The sequence below is a fragment of the Aptenodytes patagonicus genome, chromosome 1 (genome assembly GCF_965638725.1).
Source record: "Aptenodytes patagonicus chromosome 1, bAptPat1.pri.cur, whole genome shotgun sequence".
NCBI classification, from domain to species: Eukaryota; Metazoa; Chordata; class Aves; order Sphenisciformes; family Spheniscidae; genus Aptenodytes; species Aptenodytes patagonicus.
This window is the reverse complement of record NC_134949.1, coordinates 134,616,588-134,643,345: the sequence shown is the minus strand read 5'-3', so window position 1 is coordinate 134,643,345 and position 26,758 is coordinate 134,616,588. Positions and strand designations below refer to the sequence as shown.

Sequence of the window (26,758 nt, the reverse complement as noted above, 5' to 3'; positions counted from 1 at the left end):
TCAGCTTGCTTCTTCAGAGCATGGGATGACAGTTAAGTGGGTTTTTTGGTATTTTTTTCCCTCCAAGCTCCTTCGAGAAATTTTAAAATCATGAGATTCAGTAATATGAACACAACATAATGCTCAAACACATGGAAAGGAATAAAAGAGAATATTTAAATGTGCAAATTAAATAGCTAGTACCTCACTATGTATTGCTCCCTATCATCCAATAGTGGAGTCTTCTCATCTAGTTAATATACTCTTGACCCCCAGAGCTGGATGGATTGTTTAGACCTTCTCCCTATTTCCAAGGGATATGTATCTCAAGAACAGAGGAAGAGAATATTACCGATTTGGAAAAACTGACTTAGGTAACTTTTTATGATGTTCTCAAGCCACAGCTCTTAAACAGCTCAAAAGCAGCAAGAGTGATCCATATCCAGTGGATGCATTCTCTGCTTTGCATAAAGTTTAAACAACTTTATTTGCTTTATACAGCCAGATTCTTGAATGGGGTAATAAATGATACTTATAGCTTCATTATAAGGAAGTAATTTTGTGTTTGTTTTCCTTACAAGTCCATGAATTAGCTGGATAGCTAAGGGCCATTCCATTCCAGAATTTACATTTCTAAGAATATTCTCCAATTTCTAATATCTTTCTTTTTAGATTTAGATTTTCTCTAGAACATTGGACTATAGAATTCTCTGAATGAAGTTCCTCTTATTCTTTGTTCTTAAGGAAACAGATATTAAGAAATCTAAAGAGAAGGAGAAAATATAGCCAACTTTGAGATTTTGCCATGTCCGATAAACACAAGAATGTGGTAAATCAGCAATCAGCTCATAGAGTCTGAGAATGGAAATAAGAAAATGAATGTGCTCTCTGCAGGATCCTCTTTCAGCAGATCAGAGGTCAAATGCATTTACAAAACAGTAGGAGAGAAGCCTTGCATTGTCACAGCGTGTTCCTGGGGAGTACTCAACTTTACACACTCATTTGCTGCCAGCCCGGAAACTCAAATGAAAAAAAATAATAAATCATTTCAAGTAATCTTGTCTTTGAGCCTAATTAAAGTGCACAGTGAAATGTGGGAAGGAAGGCAATGTTCCCTAGTCTCTGGCTGCCTGGCTTATCAACATCCAGCAGCACAGGAAGTAACAAGTTTCAGGAGAGAGCCCAAACTAATAAAGACTGTAGGTAATGCAGAAGCAGTATTTTGGCCTGGGAGTATGGATATTGAAGGCTAAGGTAAACAAGTTATCAGTCCGTTAGGCTAAAACATCCTTCATTCTATAATTGGAAGGGTCACAAGATTCATTTTAATTAAAGGCTGCAAAAAGGTTACCACTTCTACATCAAAGCATGCTCAGATGTGATGTGTAGGTGGCGCTCGGTGTGGTGTCCAAGTTCCAATTTGGCATTTGCCTGTGGTACTGCAACATGATCTGTTCACCCCTGAGAGCTGTCGTAAGGGTGTCCGTCAGCAAGCTGGTTGTCTAGTTTCACTGGTAAATGCACAGAGCTTTTATTGTGTATTTGCTTTTGGAGAAATTGTCCTCAAATATACAGTAAGGACAGTAACGTTAGAAGGAGTTTGACAAAAGGGAGAGGTAACCCTTTAGTCACAGAGTAAAGCCAACACCTTCTAAATATTGTAGTTAATGGCTGAGAAAAGTAAAATTGTCATGAAGAGCTATGAAATACAAACAAAATACGTCTGAATTTCTATCTTATGCTTGAGATGAAAATAATGACTTAAAACCTATGTCATATACATTGACTTTTTTTTTCATATTAGACTTTTATTTCTATTTTTATTGCATTGCAGAAACTCAACATACTGTATGAAAGTGTCCATTTCGCTGACGGTGGGTGAAAATGACACTGGACTCTGCTACAATTCAAAGATGAAATATTTTGAAAAAGCTGAACTTAGCAAAAGCAAGGAAATCTCATGCCCTGAAATTGAGGATTTTTTATTTCCATTTAGGGAGCCTGAAATTCTGTGGTATAAGGTAAGGAATGCAAATGATTTTAACCTTCAACAAGATATTATGCAATGTTCTGGTGATTTTCATGATCTAAATATGATATGAAGCTTAGATTGTTTTAAGATTTGTTAAGAACAGACAACAGAGTCGAGGACAGAAAAGAACGAACTAAGTGAGAGAGAGAGAGATTCAAATGCTTCCTTTAGTAAACTTTAGAGCTGGTGTTTTCTTAATATCCATTTATGGAAGTTACAAAGAATTGGCAGCTGTCTGCTAACAAGAGAGCTAAAAAAAAATGTGTTACCAGTCTGAGCTGGATTGATATGCTAAGGTAAAGCCATGTGAGCTGCTTATACAGCAACTGCTTGTGCTATACCAGGTTAAAGAGTGTGTTTCTAATAACTCAGACACAAAATCTATTTGGAAAATATAAATAGGATAGCTATGCGTGCTGTTATCTGAATGAATGGCTTAATTTTGCAGCATAAAATTCAGCAAAGACTTCCAAAACTTTGGCCTTTCATATTAGCTTTTGCTTGCAAATATCAGTGATTTCATTGTTTTTATCAATAACTTTATTTCAATATTGTGTACTGATTTCTAGATCATTACTTAAGGGCCAGGTTCCTGCAAATAGTGCTGGCTGTGGGCAACTCACTAGAGCTTCCATAAAGAGCAGATTGAATTCTGGGTTTCTTACTATCTGCAGGAACTACTCAGTACCTCAGCAGTGTAATGCACACAATTTAAAGTCCCCAAACAGTTCAGTAAATTTGAAATTTAGATTCTGTGTATTTTGTCTACACAGATGTCTACACAAGTCTATGTATATAGGAAGTCCTATTAAACTATGTGCTGGTATGCAAAGTCTGATAATTTGCTTGATTACACAAATGCATTTAAATATGATACACAAGACTATGCTATCTAATAAGTAAAAACTTCTGGCCTAGAAGGATTCTGGCAGAATTAACTGCCTATGTATGTCTAAGATGGGAGGTGTGTAACCAATTATTTGCTTATACTCATCTTGGATTTTGTGTTTGTAATACGATATATACCTGAAATTTTATCAAATTTAAAACTATGGCTGGCTTCTTAAACAAGAGCTCAGAAGACTGGTTTTTTAAGAGTCATTGACAGTATTTGTGTGAATGGGCTCAAACAACCTCTTATACTTTAAAGTTTTAAAAAAGCTCTTACTGTATAAACAATGATTATGCTAAGATAATCAAGTAAAATATTTTGTGACAGTTCACCAAAAGACATTTTTCTTATGAAAAGTACCAATCCCTTCTTCTAATAGCTTATAAATATACTGGTTTGCAATACAAAAAAATTAGAAAACCTAGAAGCACTAAAAATATTCAAAGCTATTTCAAATAGTACCTAGGTTAATTAGGTGAAAATAAGTTAATCATTTTAGGGAGCTAAGAAACATGCATGCAAAAATGTACATTCTCTATTATAGCATAAAAAGTAATGTTTAGTTAGTAAAGATTGAAATACTAATTTTTGTAGCTACAAAACTCACCTTTTTGCTAAGAGTTCAGAGAGCTTTGATTCTAAGATGTTTTTGGAAAACAATATATAACTTAACCTCATTTCTCCTCATTCTCATCTTCTGTTTCTCTACTTTTTTAAATTATAATTTTCTTAAAAAATAAGTAAATAAAAAAAAATCTGCCCTGCAACCTGTAGCTACTGGTAATATAACAGTCATGGATCACAGATATAAGTGTAATGGCAAATAAGTAAATGAATTAGGAGCCCCTCAGCAAACTAATGTCAAAAGAAAACCACCAAAGGAATCAACTCCTCTTCTTTTTCTTGTCAGAGGGCAAATATTAAGTCAGCTGATAAAATTCTATAGTCTTTTTTCTTTTTAATCAACACTTAACTGAACTGGATTTTTAGATATTTAGTGTATGTAAAGCTCATAACTAGCCTGAGCTCTTGCCTAGCCTTCTTGGCTTTGAGAAGCATTGTCAACAGTGGTCCAATTTAAGTGTAAGAACATAGTCACTGAAGTGTTATATTATCTTTAAACAGGAATGCAAGTCAAAGACGTGGAGATCAAGTATTGTGTTTAAAAAGGACACTCTTGTCATTCGGGAAGTTAGAGAGGATGACATTGGAAATTACACTTGTGAGTTAAAATATGGATTCTTTGTTGTCAGAAGAACTACGGAATTAACAGTTACAGGTAATTACAGGCTCTTGCTATCTCTAATATTTAGAAAAAACATTGAATATTGTGATTTGATTTGTGCGTATTTGAGTCATTACACCTACATAAACTGCTTTTGCACAAAACTTTGTTGTGTGCCTAGATATGAATGGTTGATACATCAAAGCTGTCCTGAATACTTCACAGTAGTATGTGTAACATTTTGAACAAGTCTGAGTTTTGGTCTACTGCAAAAGCTTGTGGGTAAGTCTTGTTTTTGAATGGAAAATGTGGACAAGGAACAGGTAGCTTCAGCAAGCGCTACCTCTAACAGAAAATAAGATCATTAAGTCTACCATACTTCATGTGGTTAGATGCCTTGCGACATAACAGCTGTAGCTACAACCCAATAGCAGTAGCTCTAGCCCAGTGAGACCATTGCAACTGGGTGATAGTATGTAAGGGGTAGTGTTCGAACAGCACATGGCTGAAGCACGGTAACATTCTTCCTCTGGTATTCTCTCCCAGCTTTCTGTAGTTTATAGTTCAAGAACTTCCTGATCTCAGTCGTCATGTGCCGTGGTTACCAATTAACCTGTTTTCCATTAGTCTGATTATTTTTTAATCCATTTATTGTTGGCTTCAAAAATATTTTGAAGTATCAAGTTCCACAGATTAATTATGTAACATAAATAAACTCTATAATTTAGCAAACAGCAATTGAAGAAGATGCATTTAATATAGTCTGCATTTAAAACTACCATATTAATATGTAAAATCCACCACAGACGAAAACAAAATATATGCCATAATAGTAATGTCCACAGCAGCAGAACAGTATGAAGAATGGTCCATTAGATTTTCAGTTCCTCACCAGACCTCTAACTTCTGCTTTACAAACATGCAAAGAATATAGCTGAACATACACCTAAGGTAGAAAATTAGCCTCTAGAATTATAGGATGACATTGGAAGACAGGAGTACATCATGATCTGTGTATTGCAGTGTAGTTCCACAGTATATTCCCCAAAAGAAGGCAGAAACAGGATTTTCCTGGTAACTGGAGGTGAACTAGATTCATATGGCTGACAAAGATGTTTGCATATGTAAGTTCTTGTACCTTCACAGTACCAAATAAAACAAGAAACAAATCTTAGAGAAAGAGTTCTGTGGCCTTGTCTTGTTCCTTTTTAGTATCTAATATATAAATATATTGCACATCAACAATTAGTAACAACACTTACGTTGGGCATTAGGTGGAATTGTAACAGTTTCCTTTTATGGTGAAAAGTTTGTTTTCTATTTTGATGTATCCCATTTGCTCTCCATGTTATCAGAAATTATAGTGAATTATGGTTTGTAATTTGCTTCCAGTAGATTAGTCTGGAAATCATATTGTTTATGTTGTTTTGAGAGAATTCAAGTAATCAATCATATTTATTTAAGCTCAATATCCAGGACCTCTTCATAATTTTTTTTTGTATGGAATTGATTTATTTGGTCAGTACAGACAGGCAATTACTGTCTAGTGATTAACCTCACAGTAAACATCCATGTACTCTGTTTGATTGACTCTCACGCGAAGAAAGCAGAGACAGAGTCTTAAAGAATTTGATTTATACCAGAAGGAGGTTGTCAATTATCTTTTGCAATATATGATGTATGGATTCAAAAAGTACATATTCCCTCAGTCCTCAGGTGATCCCTTCTGTCCCTATGGTTGGTGCTCCACTGCGCAGCAGTATTTCAAACAGACTCAGACTGACAGAGAGGAGAAAGAAAAAAGCATTGGAATCAGATGCATGTTACTATTTGTAGTAATAGTTTAAAAAATGTAATTCATCACTTGTGGTGTAGGTAGGAGTTCAGTATTTAATGTTTAACTAGACAGAGACAGAAAGAGACTTGGCTGATTTTGATGTGCTAAAAATGAATGAATGCATACAGAGGGAGTTACTCAGTTTCCACCTCTGCAAAGCCTGGCAGATGTAAGGACACCCTCCCGATTAGTAAACTGCTTGGGTAGTACTGTAGGAATTCATACCATCTTTATAATATTATGTGACTAAACAGAACAAACAGATTTACCTATGGTACTACTAATTTTATACTACCTCTGTATTGATGTCGTGATAAGACTTTTTATCAATGCTTTATAGGAAGAGATTCACGCTTTAGGTGCCTGTCTTATGCTTTCTCTGTGAGCTGAAAAACAGTTTGAATTGCCCTGGACATACATTGAGGAATATGCAGAATAAATGGGGGGTGGAAGGGACTGGGTTTTTGTTTTGAAAAAGGAATTAAACTTTAGTTCAGGAACTGAGAAATAAATGTTGTAAATGTCAAATTAAAAGTAGAAAACTAAATTAATAGTTGATTGCTTTACTGTATTAATGAAAACATAATTAATTGAAACAAAGGAATGATGTATCTTTCTGAAGTACAGACTCCGACATGTGTCCAGGCAGCATCAATAAATGATGATGCTTGTGTAAACCATTGCTAAGAACAAATTCGATCAATAAAATCCAGCTCCACAAGGAGTGAAAAAATTATTTCTAAGACATTTGAAATTTCTCTGCCAAACATAATTTTCAGTTAGAATAAAAGAATTTGAAAAATAGGAGTAAGAATTACCAGTTTGCCTCAGACTTTCCAGAACATGTGGAAAGTTGTAATGTGTTTATCAACTTGTAATGTCTTTATCAAAATGGGATTTATGAAAAATAACTCTCTGTATTCATTAGCATTACCTTGTGTGGTAATGGTGGGTGTCCCACCATCACACATCATTAGAAAACACAGTCACTTTTTTTTTTCCATTTTCTGTGTGCTATGTTTCCATGTATGTGTTTAAGTAAGATTGGAATTTGGACTTTCTACATTTCTTTCCTGGAATATACTGTCTTTCCTCTAGAAACAGAAAAAAAACATCACCTCTGCTGCAAGAAATCCATGAGCCAGATGTTGTGTATGTATACATTTGTAGTATTCTATAGAAACTGAAGATCCTCTTTTGTGCATTATTATCACTGCCTAGTAAGAAATCAAATGGTTAATTATTTTGTTAAGAAATCATAGGTGTCTTGTTGCTGATGTAACAGGATTCAGTGTGTTAAGCAGAGGGTAGAACTGGATTAAAGCAGAATTCTTGTCCTTCCTTCTACCTAGCAGAGGCAAGGAGAAACAGGCAGCATATCCAGAGAGTAGAGTTACACAGTCATAGGGATACTCTCCAGTTACCTAAAATTTTCTTCTTCCTTTGGCTCTCCAAAACTCCAATTGGAATGAACAAGATAAAAATAATTTTGGAAAGTAGCGTTATTTAAGTGGATAGCCTATCTCTGAACAGTTTTTACTGAAAACTTTTCTTCAGATTGGAAATTAAGTTTGGGCCCAGGCAGTCATTTGCACAAATGTCTTGAAGTTATTTATTGTAAACAGTCTTTTTTGCAAATGATAATTTAGGTGTTCTATAGATGAAATCAAAAGAAAAAGCTATTAAGACCTCCTGAAAATGATCCTTTGCTGAATTTGTGGGGTAGGAGAAATGCTAAACCTTTCTCTCACAGACATCTTATGCTACTTTATGCAAATAATAGATCTGTTCTTTGTTTCAAATACACAGAAGCTTGAATCTCCAATTTTAAAGTCATGGGCACCATATATCTAGCTAAATTAGAATGGCAGACCTAATACCGAGGTGACATACACACATAACTACATATGAGGAATGTATCCTGTAAGTATGTTGAAAGTACACTGACATTCAGAGTAACCTGAAGTTCCTGGTGATTTTTAAGACGGGAGTGTGTTGCTTTCTTAGTAAAAAAGGAAAAATAACATAAATCTTATTGGAGAAGAAAAGATAGGATGTTTCCAGACAATATGAGAAAGGATAGAAACAGTTTTCTTGACTTTATAAAGTCATAAAAAGCTCTCTTTCTAGTATTATGCATAGGAACTGGAGCAGAAGGTACTCACAAGAGTTTATTGGAAGAACAGGGCCATATGTATAAGCAACTGCAATACTGTAAATTAAGTAGAAGCTCCTGGATGACTTAAGGCAGGCAGGGTGAGCCAGCTACGACACTGGTGGGATGTGGCAGCAGCCTGCCTTCTTCACCTCTCCTTCTCTCTGGGCAACCGCAGAAGATCATTTACTCCAGGATCCCCTTTATTTTTCTATACAATGCACTTTGGCAGCCTTGCTGTCTCCTATAGGGAAACCATTGTTGCTATTACAGACTATTAAACTATGGGTATAATTATATAGGCACATTATTTTCAATACTGATGTTGTGTACGCTTGTTGTGATAACCTCAGTGCTTCACACCTTACATACCTATTCTGCTATGATAGTGGAATATGGAATGGCTTGTATTCTGATTTAGAATTAAAGTTGAAAATAAAAAAGAAAAAAAAAAGAAGGAAATTCACACATTTTGAAAAAAGCCAAACTCACTTTATAGGTGGTATCCATCTCATCTAACTATAGCAGTTGAAAATCCCTAAGCCATGGAAAAAGATGATTTTCCCTCCTTTTAAAGAATGAGAAAACAAATTGCCCTTTCTTAGTTTTTTTTCTTTATTTTGTGAAAAAAGTCCTGTTAGTGGCAGCAACATTGCATTAACATTTGTAAACAATACACAAAATCTTCAAATGTTATGTACCTATTCCTTGACAAGAATAAGTATATACTTTACTTCTGATCCAGAATATGATTTCTTCTTATAATATGGATGTATCTTTCAGGTTTTTATTAGGATAATTCTTTTTGTTTGGATTTTATCGTTGTTTGGATGATCTGTATCTCACACTGAAAATATATTATCATCTAAGTGATTTGAATCAATTTCCTTATTCTGAGATCTGACTTAGAAATTATCTGCTTTGCAAAATGCAAACTATGCACTGATTATTCTAGCTTGTAACTAATGAAAATATTCACATAAACAGCATAATTGGTGGTTCTTGGTTTCCGGTTAAGTAATTACATTTTCTAAAAAGTCCTGCAATGTACAAAAACATTTGTAGACATTTATACCTTCAGATTGGTCAGATTAGCAATTTTTTCTTTTATATGTGGAATTTTAATTAAAGCATACCTGCTGTCTGTGACATACTTAATTAAGTGTATGTTCAGACTTGGGAAAGAATCATATTTTAACAGCATAGTATTAATTTAGTCATAGTGCATAACATGGGTCAAAAATATTTTCCAGCAGTGATTTCTTTTAATTAAACATTAGGTTTAATAATATTCTTCTTGTTACTTATACTACCGAGACATTTGCAAGCACAAACTCTTTCCACTTTTGCAGAATTTCATTCAGGTCAAATGAAGTCCAGCCTGGGTCTAAGAGAGACTATATGTGTCCCCACTGCAATATCAAATAGTTCTCCATGGTGGACATCACAAAGCAAACAGACCCCATCAGCCTTGCAGTTGGAGCATTGGTTATTCAATTCCTCCATGACTTTTTTAGTTTTAAATACTAAATTTTTTTTTTCCATTCTGTTAAAAGTGACAAGCCCTTATACCTCGCAGATGGAATCAGAGCTAATCAGTATGTTCTTACTCCTGAAGCCTTTCCTCAGAGATACCCTTTATTGTCTTTATTCGTTGATTAGTCCCCTTAAAGTCCCCTTGAAAACAACTCCTGCTGGAATGAGCAAAATTCTAGATTTAGTGATTTAAGCATGTTCACAATCAAGCTTTAGCAATACTAAATTTAATGTAAATTCATACAGGTCTTTTTATTGTTTAAATTTAGTCTGGTTGGTTTAAAATATTTCTTCAATAATCAAATATTATAATTCAATAATCAAAACGTCCCAGTTTACTCTTTTCCGTCTGCTACCCATGACTTTTTTCGTCTTTAGATTTTTTAGGCAAAAAAAGGAATGTAATTTATCTGTTAACAGTTATACAGTAGTTGACTCTGTTAGTGTTGCTTAAAGGTTGGGATTTGTTGAATAAGCTTTGTCTCTTTTGCTTTCTGACAGAATTAGTCTTCATTAGCACAGTACAAAATCTTAAATGACTATATGTACGTACGTATTCTTAGTGCTGAAAAGTCCACTGTGAAAATAAATAGTATGAAGAAATAATTATAATTAAATTCTATACCTAGCCTCACAGCTCACTACATTTGGATCTTATATACATGGCTTGTCACCATATTTGGGAGGGGGGAAGGGGGAAGGGGGAAGGGGGACTTTGAAGGTTTTAGCCTGCTTTAAGTGGTCTGTATTCTAACTGTGTAAGACAAAATGTTCAACCTTTTTTCCCCAAAATGTCAGCATTAATTCTTTCCAGTTCTGCTGCTCTTTCTCCCTCAATACATTGGAATGCAGAAAGGTGCTGCAATGAGCACGTACCTTTTTTTTTTTAGCAGGTGCTAAGTGAGAAAAGTGTTAAAGAACAAAGATTATTTTTTCCAAGCATTTAGAGCTTGAGAACAGACTCTGCTTGGTTTCTGCAGCTAATGACAGGGATGAACCCTTTTGAATGCACCCAGCCCCTCCTTCCTTCAGTTGATGCTAATAATTATCAGAGCTGATGCTCATTCCTTTTGTTCATCATGAATTTAATTCAACTCCAGAACATGTTCAGATAGAAATTCTATTTACCATTATTCTGTGCAAAAACCTAATAAAATATAAAGCAAACAATAGACTTATTATGAAAGCAGCATGTTCAAAATACGAAACTAGCATTTTTATAATACATAAAATCCTGTAGGTTTAACAAATTCATGGCTGAAGAGTGGGTTGGATTTTTTTTTTAATTAGAAATGAGCGATCTTCTTTTATAGTGCAATCATTTTTGTATGGCTGAAAACCAGGGTCTAAATAAATCTCATGTGTGCATTTGAGTAGTAATAATGAGAATGTTATGTAAAGATTTGATTAAAACATTCTCTATAAATGTTCATTTAGTGGGTTATTCAAAACCAGCCTTATATAAGGACAGCAATGAGCAAAGCTTTATGTATTTTACTTCAAAGTAAGTGCAAATGATGTCATGTACTGTTTGTTATACGTTGAAATTATGTATTAGAAAACCACCTTCAGCAACTTAGCGAAAGAACAGATGCATACGTTAAAGGGAGACAGACTACCAGCTCTATTTTGAACCTTGCTGCTGGTGGCCTTCTGACATTTCTACCTTTGTGATATGCCAAACTGGGGTGTTCACAAAGGCCAGCTTTAATAATTGGAGATTATTCCCATCCGTGGTCACTGGAGAGAGAGAAGATCCTCTGGATCTTTAATTAAGAGAAGTAGACAGAGTTGGGCGGTCAGAACTTATAAGACAGTCTCTATAGGCTGTAGAAGGAGTAGAGTTTCCTCTGCCTAAGATTAGATCTGATGAATAACTTGTTCCTTTTGGGTGATAAGTTTACATGCTTGTCATTCTGGACAAAGTCCTAATTCATGCATAATATACCTTCTATAATATTCTCCCTTTCTTAGTTGCTATATTTGTCTGTTATTTGCCAAAAATTCCTGCAGGACATGGCCACTATTGCTGACTTTTCTTATTTTACTAATGCTTTTTATACAAGTACACCTTATTTTGCACTTCCCTTGCTATAACCTAGGTCTTCCTCCCTACCTGATAGTGTATCCTGAGAAGAGGAGAAATGATCAGTCTCTTGTGGCTTTTTGTGTGGATAATGTAAAAATAGAACATTAGTTATAAAACCCTAAGACATATAAGAAAGTTTTGTGTTTAGCACAATAAAGTAAGTTTCAGTATTTACAAGCTTATTTTAATCATCCTTGTTCACTGTGTGTCATGCCTGTTGATGCCTCTGCTTATCTCATACAATGTTAATGAATGGAAAAAATATGTACGACTTGTGATAGTTAACTGGGCAGACGCTACGAAACAATGTAATTGATGGTGCAGTCATGACTTCTGTTGGAGTTCTGTACTCCCTGTTGACAATATGGTGTCAGTGACAGTTAAAGGGACGTTTTAACATGTTGTTATTAGTAGAAGAAATCTCCTTATTCCCTGAGGAAAATGAAAAATTCCACTTAAATTAGATATTATGTAACAAGTGCAGTGTGTTGATGTGCATAGTGTTGTTGAAATTATGACATTTTTGCTTATTTCTAGCCATAGTTTTGTTATTATGAACCTGATGAGTTTTTAAACTTGTATTAGACTTTTCTTTTGCTGCTGATTTTTTTTCAATTGTGGCTTTGTGTGTAAGGTAAAAAACTAATGTAAAAAAGTAATAACTCCAAACAAATGTGGTTTTTACATAAATTGAGAAAAATTTAGTGAAATGCCATTTCTTGGTGTGATGGAAGTTTGTTTGTGTGAGTCAGTTTCCCTTTCTTCATGAGTCATGTCAGAATATTGAAATATAAACATTTTGAGTAGACGTTGTTGCCATGGTGCTGCTTCCCATTGTTTCAGTTTAGTGTGGTGAAGTTGTTAAGATGAGCTCCGTTCTACAGAGAGAAGGAAACTGTAGACAAAAACGTTTCTCACAAAACTGTGTTAGTGACTACTAAAGACATAAAAAACTTATAAACCCTTAGTTCAATAAGATGTTACAAAAATTAAATAAATCTGTTCTTAAGGCACCCAAGATGCTTGTTAGGCAACCTGTTAAAATGTAGTTAAATGACATTCAATGTTAATGTTTCGCATTATTGCTATGGAATCAGAAGACTTCATTTTACTTTTACGTTCCCCTAGAGTATGTTAATCCAACAATATTGTCCTAACCGAGCATTTATAATTTCCCTAGCTTTTCTTTGAAAGCTTTAGATAATTTATGTGTACAGTGGAGTCCTCCAGGATGGTATTTTAATAAACTAGAGTATAAAATGTACAAGTACGATAGCATATGGGCCTTGTCTTGCCTCCATCCTTAAAAACAATCTGTACACATTCTTAAAAACAGTCTGTACACAATTACACTAACTGAATATTTAGCTTTAAAATGGAAGGCAATTTTCTATTGTTTTCAATCTTTCAATTGGCTTAGTCAAATTCTTAACTCAGAGCTACTAAGTGAAACGATATTAGTAGTACATACGTTAAGCGAGAAATTCCAGATAATACATGTAACTGAAATCATTGCGATTGTTATTACAGGCAGAAAAACTTTGTTTAAAGAAGAAGAAAAAAGACATCTCATTTTTACTGCAGCATTACCTGCTTGGTACAGCATTAAGAGAATTGTAACATCAAAATCTTGTACAAAGTATCTGAGAGGTATTCCACTATATCAACAGTACACTTATCTTAAAGAGTATTCATGTTTTGAGATGACCTCAGAAATATTGTCCTCTGCCCTTCACCATCCCCAAGAAAGAAGTGATCAGGCTTTTTTTCATGTTGTTGCCTCACAGTATTAATTAACCATCTAAAATATCATAGTATATAAACAATGGAAAAACAGTGCATATCAAATTTAAGAAACAAGTTTTAGTTGGGATTCTTTTACAAGTGTGAATCGAGAGTGAAATCTTGATTTCTTTGAGACCAGTGACAGTTGGCCCATTGACTTAACAGGGCCAATATTTCATCTTTTGACTTTTTTGTTAAGAAAGAACTTTTTGTTCTTTTGTTAAGAACTCAAGTTCATTTAAAAAAGTGAAATCAGATTTAAAAAAAAAACAAACACCCCGCAAATCACCTTGGTGTTTTATTGGTTACTCTCTCATCCAATTGCTTTCAATTATTTAATCAATTACTTTTTAAAAAGAAATTTAAAAATATCTTCATCATGTTTTAGTAACAGGAAAAAAGGCATGATGACCATCCAAAACACAATGAACAGTAGATGAAATCTTTTTTACCATAATAAAAGGGGAAAACCTACCCATCTATTTTTACATCACTCTAAAATACAGGTTTTAATTTTGGAACTGGCTGAAACTATAGTTCCTCCTAATTTACTCGGTGAACAGTTTGATCCTATTCTTACTGGCGTCAATAGAGATAAAATACCTACTGGCTTACTGGAAAAAATACAGGGCTAAGAAAAAGCAGTCAAGAGAACAAATTTTCTATTCTAGGGTACTTTATCTGAAAAGTTTAAAAGTGAAAGATATGTGAAAAGGAATAGGAATGAATAAATCAAAATTATATCATAATTTAACTTCTGATGTTTTACTTATCTGTGTGAGAGCTTAATATAGGAAAACAATTTCAGCAACTTATTTTTTTCTGTAGGAAGTTGATAACACATGGTAATTGTTTGAATAGGAAAAAGAAATTGGAACCAGCAATGACATTTTTCATTTCTTTAATACAGTTTTTCTTTTCACTTTGGAGTATTATATTCACATCCAGAACTGCATTAATTTAAAAATATGAGATATAACTTCATAGAAACAAGATTGAGGAGTGATATAAATCAGCGGATTTCCTCCATATTCCTTAAACAAAGTGGAGAGGGAGGAACTAAAATAGAAAGATGCCTGTGAGTTTTCTCCCTTTCTAAATCATTCTGTCTCTCTTCACTGCATCCTTCCCGTGTTAAACAGGATGATGATATTTCTCCAGACACAGTATATGACAAGAAACATTCTCAGTCCTTAATAAACCCTTTATGGAGTCAACAGTCCCACACTATAATTTTAGTCAAGTTGTGGGAGGTTTATTTATGGTGAGTATATGATCTGTTGTGTGTTTTTTCTCTAGAGGTAAGATTCCTCTCACCTAACTTTAATACTTACAGACATCTGCATATGAGCTAGTTGCTCTTTGCAGCAATTCCATGGCATGACTTGTGTCCTCCTGATGCCAGTGTGTGAAACATCAGACGAGTTATATTATACGATGTCTCACTTCCATCTCTTGACTATCAAAGGAGCTTTAGGTGACAAACTCAAATGTAGATTTATAATATAGGCATCGAAATTATATGAATCCTACTTTAAGTTTTCACAGTTGTTATGTTTATAACCTTTGGAAATGGTAAGCTGGCTCTACATAATATTTTGTTGTTATAAAACAAGTCCAAAAATGAATGACAGCTTTTTGAAGCAGACAAGAACAAATCTGTAGAAGAAATGTTATTTGATTTTAGACTGAGATGTACAGCTGAATAAAATAAGCCAGCTTTTGGGTGTACAAGGCTGTCTTCAGATCTCAGGGGTTTAATATACCAGCTGGTCTAATAAAATATATTGCTTCTACCTTGTTTTGTCTAAGCCATCATGTCTACAACAACATTACTATTATTGTTTTTCATGGTATTTAGGTTTTCTTAGGATGGAATCACAGCATGCATTTCTTTAAGCTAGCTGCATTGTACAAAATAAGTATAGGGGGTTTTATTAAAATATTACTGTTTTGATTCATTTTGGCAGCTAGAATAAACTGTGCTTCACATGTAAAACAGAGTGTACCCTTTTCCATTCTGTGCTTTCATTGAAAGTGATGATTGTGGTTACAAGACAACTGAAAGCTTTCCTTTTACATTTCGTGATTCTGAATACAACTCGAACTAAACGTAAAGAAAATTGAGTCCTCTCTGAAAACAAAGGTTTTGATTTGAGAGATCCAGTAAACATAATAAATGTTTTATTAGTAAGTAGGTGGGTTATGATGTTTCAGTGTAGAGATGGTAAATTTCTTTTAAACTACTACTTCTGTTCACTACTTACCTGTGTCTTCCAACAGGGCATTTTTTAAGGCGATATCAACTGGCATTAACGCCCAGATGGGTAAAGAACTTGAGGAGAGATGTGATTTTTATTTTGTTGTCACACAGCTCTGCCAGGAAACCTTGTCTCTTCCACACACAGCACGGGAGGCAAGCGTTACTCGCTGTGAACGCCTCCTGCTTCCTCCGCAGCTTTGTGCCTGGCGCTAGAGCCCAAGCACCATCTGCCTTATAGCAACCCATGCTGGACCTGTCCTAACATACCAGCCCCCCTGAATCTGACACAGTTTGTGATTTCAATGACCAAAACAGGCCTCCCTCATTTTGCCAAGCCTGCCCTTTGAAAGCATAGACCAGCAATGCACTTTGGGTCTTGGCATCGCTTCCAAGATGTGCCTCATCGGCGGCAGCAGTGGGGACCTCCAAAGAGGTCACCCTGCCTCCCCACAAACACCGTTGCAGTTGTTCCTGCCCTCCTGCAAACCACCTGTCTGCACATCCTCCCCTGTGCGAAACTTGGACAGTGGCAGCAGACAAGCCAAGGCTTGGTAGGAAGGCAGCACAAAAATAACCCGCTGCGGATGGAGGTCTCAGGGACCACTGATTCTGTGGGGCGGAAGGGAGCATCTACCCACCCCCATCCGAGAAACAGAGGAGCCACAGTCTCTGGCTGAGCAGTCACCCCTCCATGCAGTGGCAGAGCATTGCTGAAATCCTGTTTTGATTTTTCCGGTGTTTTGTTCCTTCAAAAAAATTCCATTAGTTTTTCAGAATTTTTGAGCTAGCATTCAGAATTCAAAAAGTCACTCATGAATAACTTGGCAAAGGGCAAAAACCGCATTGTGATAAGCTAATTTAAATAGAAATAGGCTTATTCCTTTGTGTGGGTTGCACATGCTTTTTAAAAAAAAAATTCTAGATTTTTTTGAGCAAATTCAGTTTTCTGAGGAGCTACCCCGACACCTTCAGGAAAGAAGAAAAATAAGGCTAGGTGAACTGTTTGTCATTTTTGTACAGCTAGCAATATCTAGACTTTTTGGTCACATTTGAGGAATGACAGTTTCTTAGGATGAATGGGAGAGTAGGAACAGAGATTAAGAAAGAAAAGACACTTGCAAAATGTGGATAATGTCACATTTACTGGAAATTATGTGATCATAACAGGAAAAGCATTTATTTTTCCCTACTCTTGTGCATAAATAAAAAGGTGAACACTGAATAGGAAATAGTCCTTTGCAGCTACTGTTCTGACAAAGACAGGCTCAAAAGATTGAAGGAGAAAAATATTTGAAAGAGTTATTCTGACGTCTGAAAAGTCAAATGCATTTCAAAATACTTTTGCATGTGCTCTGTAATGCCTTATTCTAATATAGTATAAATGCTAGTCGGCAGATCACATCTCATATTTTCAAATCTAAATTCTGTACTGTTCTGCTTTAGGTGTCTTCTTGTCTATGTGGTTCATGAACATCCTCGTGATCTGTCATAGTAGATTTGATATGCACATAAAGCTGAGGGAACAATGATTTATAAACTCCACTCAGAAAGATATACAGGTATATATGCCTGCTGTGGGATGGACAGAAAGCATAAAGCACTGAAAATGTCTTACTTTATGCTGTAGTTTATGTAAGTTGGAAGAAAATATTATCTTTAAATACACGTTCAGGGTCCTGTTATTACTTAATAATTCCGTAAGAAACATAATTTCTTTTAGTTGTCAGCGTTACTTGTTTTTTTCTGACCTTTTTAAAAAAGCAATTCTGAAAAATGTTACTTAATTCAGCAAAGACAAAACAAACCCCAACAATATAAATGACTCTGTTAGGCCTTAGAGGCCAAATTAAAAGACTTTCATGACTTGAAAATTTCCTTTCAATTTTTGAATATATGGCAAAGTAACTCTTCTAAAAAAAGTTCCAGCTGACCTAGTTTCCTTATTAAACTGAGTGCTTCATAGTACCAAAGGACAGAAAACTTGCATTAACTTGATTAAAAATACTACACTGAGTCAATAGAAAAATGATGAATCTACTCTTAGGATTTTAAAAGGATTTTGTGAGCAGAAAGGAGACTTTTTTAATAAGTAAATTGTTACAGAATGAATAGCTACATGTGTAGAAGGTCCTTATGGTTCCTACTCATGTACATCATGGAAGAGTAAATGAAATGAGTAGAGTATGAAATGCAATTCTGGCTCAAGAACTGAATTGGAGGGGGTCTTAATTCTTGTTTGTTTATGGCAGTTGATAATATCTAGTTAAATTAACTGAAATACTGTTAAATATTCAGGATACGGATTGTTTCTTCACCATGCATAGCAAAGGAATATTTATTTTTTTAGAGGCCTTTCAGCATTATCAGCATGTTAGGATAGAAAAAAGTTGTTTTCTGCAATTTCAGCCATTAAAAGAGAAGCTAGGCCAGTGTTAGAATAGGTCTGTCATAGAATCAAAATACTGAAGTGTGTTTGCATTGACACTATTTGCATTTCCTTGCTTTATTGTAGTCTATATAGGATTTTGAAAAAAAAAAAAAAATTCATACTGCAGTGGTGGGCTGTTATGTTAAAAGATTTGAAAGAGGCTGAAAAGTGTGTTCATCTATAGCTAAGAGACATTTGATGATTTTTTACTTATTCAAATATAAAGCATATTCACATGACTGTTTTAAAATTAGTTTTACCTGTTGTGCTTTTAATTAAAAATATTTAAGTGTTTATAATTAAACAAACACACACCCATTCACTAAATCTGAATGGAGCTCACTGATTACCAGTCAACAGAAAACATTCCCAGTTCAAACAAATCCTCTTTTCCTTCTCCAAAATCTTTGCCAACTTTTTTTATCTGGGAGGAGAGGAAAATAAGTTGCTTGTGTGTGTGTTTGATTTTGTGGGGAGGAAAAAAACCCCATATTTTTAACAGTATTTAGCTGTATTTAACCTTTACCAAATTTTGAGTAACACTTCTTTGAAGAAATATATGGGACACTTTTAGGAGGAAAAGACACTTTTAACAGGAGAAAGATAATTTAAAAATCTTGCTTAGAATATATTATTAGAAAGCACTTCTATGAGATAAGAGGCAGACTTTCATGCCTATAATGATGCACAAACTTTTTCCTGAATAAGATGACAGTTTTTCTGGGGGCAGGGGAAAGGGTTGCTGTGAATTGAAACCAAGACAATAGTACAAGAGTGGATAAACAGAGTATTTGTTTGAGACAAACGTATCTTTCCTTCTACTGTGGAACAGGAGCTTGGGAAGACTTTAACAATACACCCTGAAAGATTCAGTGGGTACGGGAGAAAATGAATATATGAAAATGGAAGGAGTAAGAAACTTCCACTAGTGGAGAGGAGAAAAACACACACAGAGAAGACAGTGATTTTTTTCTAAAGAAGGCCTACTGTAAATGTGTTTATGATTTTCCCTACTGTTGGAATCCGTACCATTTTTCACAAGACAGTATTGACACTGAAGACCATGGTGAGTTAGTCAGAAGGTGAAACATATTTAAGTGAATACAGTTGTATCTGCCATTGTGAATGGCTGCTGTAATCACAGCTTCTAAAACCCATTGTAGATTTCAACAGTCCACGGTACAACGGAACTCTTAAGAAAGACAATAGTTGTCGACATTCCATCAAGGAAAACAATATAAGTGGAATGAATATGCTTAGATTTCTTTTTACTTTGTATAACTGATTTATAAAAGAAATAGCAGAGAGAGAGAAAAACAAGAGGGCAAACCACTGCGAAAAGTAATTAAAGATATGAATACTTGGGAAGGGTAAAATACTGCTACAACTACAGTGAAGACTATATGGCATTCTTTAAACTATTAAATGGATTTTGGTTTTTAAGGTTGTATATTGAGATATTGTTATGATTATCAGAGATATCACACTGAATTTTGATTCTAATTTCTGTTAAAAAAATAGATTATATAAAGCTTTTAATTTACCGTTTATGTACCAACAGGCTATTTTACAAGATTTGCGCAGTTGAAATTATGAGTAGTTAGATTCTGGGAGAAGTTCAAAGGTGATGGATATTTAGTTAATATTTTTACATTATGTGTTTCTGCATTCAGTTGGTGAAGAATGTACCCTACCTGAATCTCACTGAAATGATGCTTCTGTGTAAGTTTACTGCCCAAGGTTTGTGTAGATTGATCCAATGAAAACATCAGCTAAAAGCAGAGCTAGGCATCATTTACTTATTTAATAATGATTTTTTCCCCCCAAAGGGTAGTTTTCACAATCATTTTGGAACTGATATGAAATCCATTGAAGGGTTTTGCCTTTACCTGTCAGCTTTGCCTTTACCTGTCATCATGAAATATTTCAACTGCATTATGCAGCCTTTTCCTCTTTAAAATCTTTATAATTGTTGTCCTCATTCTAAGTAACATAACAAGTGAGAGGCCCCAAATTGCCTTTGAAACTATTACTATGTAATGTACTGTATGATTTTGGTTTACTTGCTTAGTTGCTTTTAATCTAGAAATGGCATTATAGCAAAACAAACAATACTGTCAAATATATGAACCTGTTTTTCTCCCTCCTTAAGGTTATGTTGGCTACATATACAGATATTTGAGAAATACCTGTGCATCTTACGCACAAATGTTAAATAATGTTCAAATGTAAATGCCTAAAGAATATCAGAATAGGTTTTTAAAAGATGAAATTAACATTTAATGTGGCTTTATTATACAAATAACCTGTCACAGCCTGTAATCTCTCCTCCATCCTCCCCCTGCTGCACTGAAAAAAGCCCAACACTTTAGCTAGGCAAAATGAGAAATATTTTTTATTTTGTCTGGTAGAAACAAGGTGGGATTTTTGCATCCGCATATCACATTGTTTTAAAATAACCTTGGCTGGCCTTTGGAACTTGATTCCACGTGTCTTGTTCTCCACTCAGGCATTGTTTTAGGGGTTAGATCGCAAGCTGCAAAAATTGTAAATGTGAGTCTGAAGCAGCTTGACAATTAGACAAGCACTTAGAATTCTTCCAATCTTTTTTTCATATGTCATCTGTAAGAAAGTGAACGCTTACATTATAAATCAGGCTTTTAAACATTGCTTCCTAATGCTTTGTTTTCTTTCCAGGAGATTTATTTCTGCCTAACACAGCAGGAAAAATTAGCTAAAATTATTTAGTTTCTTTTTTTTCAGAATAATGAGTCAAGTCTTAATGGTCAATGAAATACGAATGCAGAAGTAAATGAAAAAAATTTATAATTGAGAACTTAAATGTGTGGAAGTGAGGAAATTCAGGAGGAGGTCATATGTTAGAGAAGGCAGATACTGCAGCAAATGAGGCTCAAAAAATCTTAGTAATACTACTGGTGATTAATTATCAGTATGTGCTGCTTGAAAGATCACACTGTTTACAAAGTCTTTTTTCCGAGTGACGTAATTCTGTTACTTGCACAGTGGTTCCATCAAATGATGACTTTTGTGACACTGCTAGAGTCAGTGACGTGTCACCCCTGTCTGGGAGTCATTCTTAAAAAACAGGTTTTTGTTTCCAACAGAACAAATAAATAACATGTTCTAAGCAGGTGCTGTAATACTGCATTACAAGAGCAGTAATAGGCAGGAGCTTTCTGGATGTGTCTAGACAGTTCCAGGTTTGGAGATCTTTTAAAAATTTTCTTTAGTTTCACTGCCGATGAATTCAAAGACTCAAAACTCAAAATCTCTCTTCATCTCTCAGTCATCTGTAGCAAATTCAGAAGGAGAGACACTAAATTTCTGTTTATAAATTAACAGGCTTGTCTCATTGCTATTCCTGTCTGACAAATGTCTACATCACAAAAAATGCCATTACAGTCAGCAATAATTGGCATCCTCATTGGTAATCTCAGCAGAGAAGAGGAGACTTGAATAGTTTTGGAGGCTGAGCTACCAGCCTCGCTATTAGGTGGAGTCCCAAAAATATGTTAGCCAAGGAGGGGTGGAGAAACCTTCTCTTCTGCTCTGGTTTGTAGATAAATAAAAGAATTTGGTTCACAATGTTGTGATCATTCACTACTCAGGACAAATAACTTCATTTAAAATTAAATGGGCTATGTCCTGTTTCTAAACTTTTTTCAATAGTTTGCCTGCGGCTGTTACGGAAATGGAAAAATAACTCTTGAATTTCAAATCAAGATTATTTTTAAAATGTTGCCTAGGTTCAAATTCTTTTTCCTCACACAGAAAGGAAGAAAATAGTTGTGGTATTCCCTTATGTCACTACAAGATTCCTTCAGCCCACATGTATTTTGCAGCCACATAGTTCAGAAGCTACTAGTTCAGTAGGTACTAGTTTGTGCACTAATTCTTGACAACGGCCTGAAGAGATGATCAGTCTTTGCTATTTGTATTTGAAACTCACCATTGCTGTAATCTGGATCCTAGAGTTCTCTTGGTATTCTCTGGAGGCTCTGCGAGGTGTTACTTCACAAAATAATTTTGTAGAACGAAAATTAAGTTGGAGACAGTTGTTATGAGAACAGTGTGGGTATATACATATTTTTAATGGTATTGATTTTATAAACTGGTTAAGTCGTTAATCCTTTTACTCAATTTTTAGGTAACTGTTTTCAAATAGCAATTTATAGAGTAAAAATCAGTATTTTTAGGCATTCATAGGCATTCAGAAAGGCAGTATTACTTCTAAACAACCAAACAAAACCCCGCCAATTAACAGGATAACTGTTAGTGATAACCTGTCCTGCCTATCCCAAAATGTGAAGGGAAGGCAGAATATTTGTACCTTGCTGTCAGTGTTCTGCCCAAATTTAAAGCCATTGCCTTTAAGTTCACGGCTGCATTGCACTTCTACTGCTTCTATCTCATCAACGCTACTGCAAAACGAAACACTGAACTTTGTTGTGAGAGCTGAGACGGACATTGAAATTTTCCAGAAAGGTCAGCTGAAATATTCCCGTGCTGTTCCCAGTCTCTCTCCCCGCTAGCTCTCAGGCTGCCCACAGCCCTGCTCCTCAGAGGTGAGCTGTGCAAAATGCTTTCCAGCAGCACCCACTTGGTAATTGTTTCTCTGTCTAGAGATGCCAGTGCTTCTAGACTAGGCAACATGTCAAATTGACAGTGAAAAATGCACAATACACAGTTGCCTATGACTGTCAAACCTTATGATGTTGATGCAACAGGTAAACCTCAAGGAGTGGTATTGCCAAGTAAGAGCCACTCATTTCTAGCTAATCTAGATTTTTCTAGTCAACTGCAGACTTTTATGAAGACAGGTTGGACGTGACAGTGCTAGGACTAACCATTAGCTTTGTACTCAGTAAAATGCAGAAAATTTTCTCCTAAGCATCTTTCAATTGCTTTATTACAAATAGAGACATGCACCACTTCTTTGTGTGCTTGTCTTTCCAGTCACAAATTCTTCTGATCAAATTCTGAGGGAAAGAAAAGTTTCCAGATATTGATTTCAGATTCTGTAAGTCCAGCTAGGTTCATAACTTTATTATGTTCCAAACAGCATGTGGATATAAAAGTAATGTAGCATTCACCCTCAATGATTTCTAGAAAGACTTTTTTTTTTAAAGTTAAACCAACTAGCTCAAAAAATAAAGCATTTTAAATTAATACCGCTCTTAGTTTCAGAACTGCAGGCATAGAAAAGGAAAGATATGAAATATGAAGAGCTACAGTATAGTTAGTTACAACTTTATTTACTCAGTAGGTATTGCCTGGATACTAGTGCAGGCTACAGTTCCTTCTTGAATCATCATCCTTCATGGAAAACTTTTATTAGCCCCTCGCTGACCCTTAGACCCTTTCTAGAACTACAGTCCCTTCCCCTCACGTGGCAGTGGAAAGATTGGTCAAATGGGACTGTCATTCTGCTTCCCTAGGAGGTCAAAGCTTAGCATTAAAAAAATACCTCTCTCTCTGCCATTAGTGCTGCTTTGGGGCAAGCAATAAATGACCCTTGGATCAGGACCAAGCTGTATGTAAACTCTGACTTTTTCAGAGTTTATTATTGTCACCGAACATTGGGAATGAAACTGCTTAATACTGGGTGTATTAAAGAGCAGGCATTACTTTATTCGGCTGGGTGCATGTGGGATCTCTCCGCCTAGCATGCACACCATATGTTGCATCAACCGTCCCTTATGTGGCTCTTCGATATACATATTCATTATAGTTTCTTGGAATAATCATACATATTCATTATATTTCTAGGAACTAATTATAATATCTGCATAGTCTTTCACGCATGAGTTTTGGGTCCTTAGGAGCATCTACAGGTGTCTTAGATGGTCTCTTGTGGTCTTTGCAGGAGGTGAACTTTTCTTGAACCTTTGGGCCCTTCTCCTTATATGGTCACAAATTGGCTCATCACTGCCGTTTGCCACAGTTCTGGTTGTCCTTGTCTGGTTTCTCCTAGTACTTATCTATCCCATGATGTGCTCGTTAGCTTTGGCCTTTTAATAATCACTTCAGATAACCCTTTCCCCTCTGTCTCTTGCTTATCAAGGAACTAGATACCTTATGAAGTGAAAAATAGGCACAAGATTCATAGATCCATGTATGCATACCTAGGTACACACACGGATACAAGGAAGCAAGAACAAATAATACGGTTGTTTGGACCTGAAACATACTTCCTATGAACCCAATTTTTCCCCTAATTTTGACCCAAACTGAAAAGACTACAACTTTCCTGGTTGCTAGTCATAATACTTTGGGCTCTTAGCAACCATTTTTAATTGTCAACGATTCTCACATTTAACATATTAACTATAAATACCCAGTTGGTTCTAGTCATTCCCTTCACTACAGCACTGCTGGCTTGTTTAGAATCACCTACCAGCAAAATAAATTTAAAAAAATAAAATTGGTTCACTGTATTGTCTTATGATTTCACTTAAATAAATTTTCATGAAATCAGTTTAGAACTGTGTTCACCTGAAAGAGCAGAACATAATCAAAGTGGAGTAGCACTATCCATTGCATTGAAAAAGGGAGTGATCTTTTAAAATCTGCTTTGCAATAAATAAGTATATAAATAGGCTTTATAAACACAGAAGTGATTAAAAAAATAATCAATATGGAAAGAGGCTGTGCAGCAAAATAGCCTTAGAATGACAGCCCTATTCTCTCAAAACAGTGCAACTTTTATCCATCTGCAGTCATTTCCAGTCCCTTGCAAAAAAAAAAAAAAAGGGGGGTGCAAAAAATAGAGTGACAGAGGAAAAAAGGGCATGATGTTAGGCTAAATACATTTTCTTCACCATTTTCTTCTGTTCCTTAAAGGAAGAATATTTTTATTTCTGGTCCCTACAAAAAAAATTGTAATAAAATGTAATTAATTGTGAAAATATGAAGCAGAAGCAACTGCTTGAAGGTATAAGGGATATTTCCTCTGTATTTGGTATTTAAAATAGGTCTCAGATTGACAAATGACTTTTCTAATATGATAGGTTGCAGCTAATTAGAGATATTAAACTATTGCTGAAATTGTTATTTCTACAAATAATCATTACCACTGAAATTCCAAGCAAGTTTGTTGGGGTTTTTGTTTGGTGTTTTTTTTTTCTTTAATAAATCATTTTGAATTTGGACTAATATTTTTATCAGAACATTATACAGTAAGTTTTCCAAGCAGTCTCTTTTCTGATTGCTTTGTTTGAAGTATAGATGTTAAAGTAGTAATGATAGTGGCCAATAGAGGGGAAAAAAAGGAGCATGAATCTGTGTATAATCTTACCTGTATTCTCAAAGAAGAGAAATTTGTGCTGACAAAAATAGGATGGCATTAAAGGCCCTTTGACAGCAGCTTCCTCCCTATTACTATTTCACAGTATCTGAGAAATGATGGTTCTTTCCTCATAGCGAGAGGTGGAAGTCAGTAGAGCGTTTGCTCTTCAAAAAGAAGTGAAAGATACTGCCTCTCAGATGAGTATATGTTAGTATTAGTAGCATATTTTACGGAAGAGTCGTCAATTTTAGATAGTAGGGCCATGGTTTGGCAAGCCAAACCTCACTGGCATGACTGATTGGTGGCTGCCTGCTTGTAAGCACTGAGATTACTACTTTGTATGTATCAGAATTATGTTTCAAAGCGTAAGATCTCTAGCTGGGCCCTAATTGTAATTTTAGATAAGGTTTAGCTATAAGAAGGGAAAAAAACCTGTTTATACTGATATCCACGTTACAATTGCCAGCTTCCTTCATGAGGCATTTAAGTTCATCAGAAAGTCCGTACTCTGTTAAACTTCCATTAGAAAAAAATCATATTTTTGCAAAAGAATATTTAAAGGTTTGTATTGATGTGAGACTGTTTTATTTGTTAGTTGGCACTGGAACTGACTGTAATCTATCGGTTACTTTCAGCATAGCTTGATCCTTCTGGGGAAATAAATCTATGATCCAACTGACTAGAAGTCCCTGTTATCACAAAGTCTGCTGCCAATAGCTGGCATCAGTTTGAGTTGTTACTGATTTTTAGTTTCTGAATTCAGCCAGAAGATGTGTAAAACATAGAGATATATTAGTGTTTTCAGTACAGATCATGAAGTATGAAAGGGCTCTTAGGTAATTATATTAAGGAAGAAAGAGCAATAATGATCTTTATGTGCGCTTTTATAAAACCACAGCCACATGTTTGGATAGGTGTGCAGTATAACTTTTAATGGTGCATAATATTTGTATTTACTATGTGCATTGTATATTCATCTTTTTTACATTCCTTATTTTACCTGTTGCCATCCACTCTATTCTTTTAGTTAAATCAGAACCAAAGTGTAAATTTAGATTTATTGTAACGGCAACATGGATATGTATTCTGCTTGTGAAATGGTTGTAGTGTGTAAAGTAGTGAAAAAGAGAAATGCAAGGAAGCTAGCCTGACTTTTACTTTTAAATAAGTAATATATAGGATAAAAATTGATATATTTTAATACTGAGCATCTGTATTAAATGAGTAG

At 35.0% G+C, this 26,758-nt stretch overlaps 1 protein-coding gene across 1 annotated transcript in view; it reads left to right on the top strand.

Annotated features, from left to right (window-relative positions):
• Positions 1-26,758, top strand: part of IL1RAPL1 (interleukin 1 receptor accessory protein like 1) — a 771,820-nt gene that overhangs the window by 476,171 nt on the left and 268,891 nt on the right. The window contains exons 4-5 of the mRNA XM_076355950.1: positions 1,814-2,000; positions 4,029-4,182. Of these exons, the coding sequence (XP_076212065.1) occupies positions 1,814-2,000; positions 4,029-4,182 (341 nt within the window). The remainder of the gene's footprint in view (positions 1-1,813; positions 2,001-4,028; positions 4,183-26,758) is intronic.